This window comes from Nyctereutes procyonoides, unplaced genomic scaffold (assembly GCF_905146905.1).
Source record: "Nyctereutes procyonoides isolate TBG_1078 unplaced genomic scaffold, NYPRO_anot_genome, whole genome shotgun sequence".
NCBI lineage: Eukaryota > Metazoa > Chordata > Mammalia > Carnivora > Canidae > Nyctereutes > Nyctereutes procyonoides.
The window spans coordinates 23,672,743-23,678,703 of NW_026575035.1; the positions used below are offsets into that span (position 1 = coordinate 23,672,743).

The following is a 5,961-nucleotide window of genomic DNA, read 5'->3' on the forward strand; positions in this document are numbered from 1 at the left end:
ACTGTGTAATTATCATATCATAGTTGTGTATATATTATACTCATTTAATTGCTTTGACTCTTGTACTTCCAGATAATCTGTACCTTGGGTATTACTTGTCTTCATTGATTTTGATTCTGGAAAGATTACTTTACCTTGTTGAAATCCATCCAGCAGGATAGTTTTAGTGTTTATTTTAGGAATTTCACAGAGGAGCACTGTCATGGTTTGGTAGGCTTTTCTCTGAGCCTTCATATTGCCTCTGTACTCTTGAATTAGCCCCACACAGGCAAGTGTATGTTATTTAAATGATCTCTTCTTGAGTGATTTTTGTGAGCAACAGAAATATAACTTAAACTTGGGAGAAGAATTAGACGTTACTTCCGAAACCATTTTTGTTGTTAACAGAGATGGGGATCCTAGGGGTGTGTGGTTGGAGAGGTTCATGTGGTAGGAATATAGTCTTTGGAGCCAAACAGACTTTGAACTCTGCTTCTTATCATTAGTGAACTATAATTTTCTCACATATTAAATGTAAATAATATCTACATCACAGGCTGTGTTGAAGAGTACAGGTAATATATTTTAAAAGTGCCTGATAATTGTTGCTATTCCAAAAATATGGATTGCATTTATTAGTTTTTGTGAAGCTTGTATGATTCTTTTTTTTAAAGCTATACTTAGCTTTAGCCCTTTACTCTGTTGCTTATTTTGAATTATTCACATAAGTGAAAGCATTTTCTGAAAATCAAGTGAATTAAATGCTAGGCAGTGGGGGAATATCCTCCACAAATATGGTATAGGACTTTGGCCCTAGACATTATTTCAGGGGTTGAGGCCAGTACCCATTTTATTATATACAAATTCAGTTCTGAGCTGAGAAGGTTCCTGGTATTGAGAATGTCTTCATTATTTGAAACAATGTCTCCTATCCTGAGTTGTAGAAGTTTTTTGCATTGGTTGAAAAGAGGGACATTCATTTTTTAATTATTTATTTTTCGTCTTGTTGAGCAAATCTGGCTTTTTCAGATTGCTCTTAGATTTATTTTGCAAAATGGATGATAATATGATAATGATGATGATGATGATTACTGTTACTGTTGGGCATATTGCAGTTTGTTTTGAATACAGGCAGTTTGGAGCATAGTTTTGACGTAGTATCTCTTGGATTTAAGAAAGTTCAATTTAATGTAGAAAGCTGATGCCTAAGGGTGGCTTACTCTAGAAGTTCAAGTTTGGAATTCATTTTTTAAATTCATTTTTTTAACCTAGAAGCATTAAAAAGAGGGGTGCGTATTAAATATAATATTTCTTCAGTTTATATTCCTACTGATTCTAAATTGGAAAAGTCAAACACTTAGGTGTCTGTTCATGTCTAAGAAATATAGCATCTTTTAAAAAAATGCCTCTTTCTTTAGCAGTATAAGATGTATACTGTATTAAATGGGGGCGGGGTACACCCCATTGTCTGTATTTAAAGGTCTCATGAAATATTTCTCTCTCTTTTTTTTTTTTTTGACAGTTCTGTTGAGTTGGAAGAAATGGCAAAATGTCTGGACCATTAAAAAATGGATTTTGTAATTAGCTTTAAAACTAGGCCAAAAAATAAAAAAATAAAAAAAAATAAATAAAATAAAACTAGGCCAAACATCTAGTTTTCCTGCAAATCAGATTTTTAAAGTAACATACATCCCTTGGGTTAGTCTTGGTTTTGACATAGCATTCCTTCCTATTAAATGCCTTCTGTAGTTTCAGATCAGTAGGGAGACCACATAATTATATCTGTTTCAGAACATTTTTTTTTTCATTTTTATAGTAAGTCAATGTTAAACTTTTGTCAATTAGACTTTTGGCAATTTATTTTTACCTTTTTTTTTTCTTTTAAAAGGAAAATATACCTTAACTTTTTTACAGTCCAAAACATATGCAGTAGTAATATTGTTCTTCTCAGTTAATACATAAATGGAAATTACTTTTTTTTCCCCCATATTGGCACGTACCTACAAATTGTAAAGGAGGAGAAAAGGTAACTTAAGTTTATTAAGTGTGGTGTGTATTCAGATAATACTTGACCAGCTTATCTAAATTGTACATAATATTTGAACTAGCCTATGAGATTGATCTTAATTATTATGTTCACAAGTCTGGGATAATTAGATATTATTTTACATTTGTAACTAACCATGATAATCATTTCTTGTAATTTCTTGTACATGTTTATGACTTGTTCTTAATAGATTTTACTTTTGGAAACATGACTTTGTTGAAATGAGTTTGGTTTTGTTGTTTATTTACCTGTTTGATTTTGTAGTGTATTTTAGTTTTGCAGAACACTGTTGTAGTTTACTAGATTTTTCATACATCCCAGCATAGGCAATGAATGAAAACCTGTGACTATTTTTCCCCCTCATGGGAAGTCATACCTGGGAAGAAAATGTTAGCATTTTAGTATAGTAGTTACTGCGAACAGTTCATGACTTGATTTTGATTTGGAAATGTTTACTGACCAAGGATTAAGTTTAAGGACTATATAAATCATTAGCGCTGTGGTCTTTCCATATGGAGGTTGATAGAAAATATTTTTTTGAGTCGAATTTGCTTTTTCTGTTACACAATGAATGAGGTGGTTCAACAAACTGAGTATATGGGCTATAACGCAATTGGGTTTACAGTACAAATTTTATAATTAAATTTTCTTTTTTACATGTGTACCATTTGTTTTGTTAGGAATAAGAAGAAATGATTTTCACATAGGTTCCTTAGGGTACACTTGCACATCTTAAAGGCCACTTTTACGAAGCCCACATTTTATCATGCTAAATCTATGTTCTGTCAGACTCCTATAGGAAAACTTAAGTACATGCTTTGCACTCCTCTTTGCTACCTTTTCCCACTTTTTTTTTAATGCAAATCAATTCGATATAATACAGAAAGCAACATTAAGGTTCATGTTAGGACCCCTTATATGAACATTGGTCCACTGGTACCATCCTGTATCTACTTTGTCAGTTCACAGATTAACCTTTATCACTTGAAAAATAAAGTGCATTTTTGGAAGAATCAAAGTAAAATAGTCCCACTTTTAAATTAAGTGATCCATTTTTAAATTTGTAATTCAATAAAGTTTGTTATTAAAGATGTATCACATTTTTTCATTTTATTTAGACATTGATGCCTGTTCTAACTTTTGTTTCAAAACTTCTCTCCCAACTACTAAGGTATATTTTAAAGATTTTATTCATTTTATTTATTTATTTGTTTATTTATGTACTTATTTATTTTTATTCATTTATTTTAGATAGAGTGTGTGCACATGCCGTGTGCAAGTGAGGGGAGGGAGACAAGGAGAATTAGAATCCCAAGCAGGCTCTATGCTGAGTGCAAAGGCTGAAGCAGGGCTTGATCCCATGACCCTGAGCTCATGACTTGAGCTGAAGTCAAGAGTTGGATGCTTAACTGACCGAACCACCCAAGTGTCCCTAACTACTAAGGTATTTTTTAAAGGATAATTTTAATTAGGTGGTGCCTGCCTAGTTTTAATAAAGACTAGTATTGAGCAGTAATACAGAACATGTTTCTCTTCTCTTTTCCTGGACTCCTGGTGAGGGAGGCAGGAGTGGTTCTGAGTAGAGTAGTATGCATGCACATCCCGTGTGTGCACTTAACATAATATGAGAGATCACAAAGTCTTAATAGTGGAAAATACTAGCCAGTTGTAAAGGAGTGGGAAGTAAAACAAATATACATACATGATTATACATTAAATGAATATACAGAGGAATTAAGACATCTGTAGTGGGAATTAATGAAGCACCATCCTGGGAAAGCAGAAAATAACCACCTTGGTTTTCTAGCTCAGAAGTGATGAGCATTAGTTTATAAGTTTTGCTAAGCCATGACAAAAGTTCTGAAATATTTTTTTTAAAGATTTATTTAAGAGAGAGCGAGAGTGAGTGAGTTGGGGGAGGGGCAGAGGGAGAGAATACTCAAGCAGACTCCCTACTGAGTGCAGAGCCTGATGTGGGGCTTGATCCTACGACCCATGAGACCATGACCTGAACTGAAACCAAGAGTCGGACCCTTACTTAGCGAACCTGAAATATTTATATACACCCAAACATTGAAATTTATATATACCTTACAAATGGAGAATAAGTTTAAAGTATTAACAAGATACCAAAAGAAATAACAGGCTATATACTTTGAGTTTTTATAGGTACACAGTGATTATTCTTAGAGGTCAAACTGTAATTCAGGGCTTTGAATTGAATTTACTTCTCAAAATAAAAACTCAGGTTTAGAGTGTAGTAGTTTAAAGAGTTTTAATCAATACTCTTCTCTGTCCAGCACCTTCTCACACACATATTTAGCTGTATAAAATTAATCATTTAAGAAGAGTTGAATATCCCACTGGGAAATGTGATGTGAATAGTCACTGACATAAAATCCACCTATTTTTGTCAGTTTCAGAAATAAGAAAGTGTGAAGATGCTGTTTCACACTAAATAGAGTTACTGCTAAGTTCCTAGATCGTAATGGAAGGATTATATTGCAGAAAGCTTAAGTTAATTGAAGTCAGTTGAAAGTAATGAGACATGTATGGTAAGAATCTCATCACCTGGCTATACTAGATAACCAATAGCTGTAACTTAGTAAAGATGGAGTCAGTAAGTTTTTATGAGAAACAGCAGTATCTTTAACACCTGGAAGCATACTTCTAGTCACATAGTAGATGCTCATGAAGTTCTGATTCCTCTCCCTGAGTACTATAAAAAGACAGCTAATTATTATTTTTTTCCCCTTAATGGTCATGACTGCAAAGATAGCAACATCTCATGTGTGATCTGCCATATAGTCCAGTTAAAGTAGCCCAAATGTTTCCAAAGTTGGAGGACTAAGCTGCTTGGAAACAAGTTTTTTTTAGACCCTTAAATGTGGTTTATAGTATATATCCAAATTGTTTTTGTAATAATGCCATTTGAAAGAATAGTTGATATAAAATAAAAAAACAAAAACCGCAAGAGCACTGGAATGGAATGGCGTAGTTATACTTTTTGACTTTTTGGCAGTAGCCAAATATTTTGTCTGGTTCATTTAGGGGGTGCCTCACTTTCATTTGACCTTGGAGTTCTGTCATTCATAGTGTCCCACTCCACCAAGTGCCCCTTCTCTGGGATTACTCTCTGAAAGATGAGAGAAATACTGTCTTTACTGGAATAGATAAACCACCTGGAGCTGTGTCTGGGGCTTGCTGTACCATTTTGCCTACAAAATGCAGAGTCCCTCTGTGTGTGATGAAGCCAAGGGCAGGTGAGATGGAGAGAAGGTCTGGATAACACTGACTACCTGGATCTGATCTTGCTGAAGCTTAGAACAACCCTGTATTAACAACCCTTGATTTCCTGCTTATGAAAGCCAATCAATTTCCTTTGTGTTTAAGCTAGTTTGAGATAAATTTCTGTAGCAAGCAACTGAAAAACATTTTTTTTTAAATCGTGAATTGGATGAATATTTGAATTAGGTAAATGTAAAATGATTCTAAATAAAAGTGCTGATATCAGAATATCCAAGCCTTTGAGAGCCCTACTAAGATTTCTGGGTGATTGCAGAAGAAGCATAAGTGATCTGGAAGGGCAATTAAAGTCACAGGTTTTTTATCAGACTGATTTATCTCAGGATTGTTTCACTGATCTCTCCATTCTTTCCCCTCTTAATGATTGCAGTCCTAATCCCGTTTTTTTTTTAAATCTAAAGATTGTATGTATGTATGTATTTATTTAGTTAGTTATTTTTAAAGATTTTCTTTATTTATTCATGAGAGAGACACACACACAGAGAGAGGCACAGACACAGGCAGAGGGAGAAGCAGGCTCCACGCAGGGAGCCCGATGTGGGACTCGATCCCGGGTCCCCAGGATCACATCCTGGGCCTAAGGCAGGCACCAAACCGCTGAGCCACCCAGGCCGCCCCAAAGATTTTAT

General features: G+C 34.4%; 1 protein-coding gene across 2 annotated transcripts in view; it reads left to right on the top strand.

Annotated features, from left to right (window-relative positions):
• Positions 1 to 3,119, top strand: part of TCEA1 (transcription elongation factor A1) — a 43,877-nt gene extending 40,758 nt beyond the window's left edge. For both annotated transcript variants that reach the window (XM_055318311.1, XM_055318312.1), the window contains exon 10: positions 1,502 to 3,119. In XM_055318311.1, the coding sequence (XP_055174286.1) occupies positions 1,502 to 1,510 (9 nt within the window). In that variant the 3' untranslated portion in view covers positions 1,511 to 3,119. The remainder of the gene's footprint in view (positions 1 to 1,501) is intronic.
• The last annotated feature ends 2,842 nt before the right edge of the window (positions 3,120 to 5,961 follow it).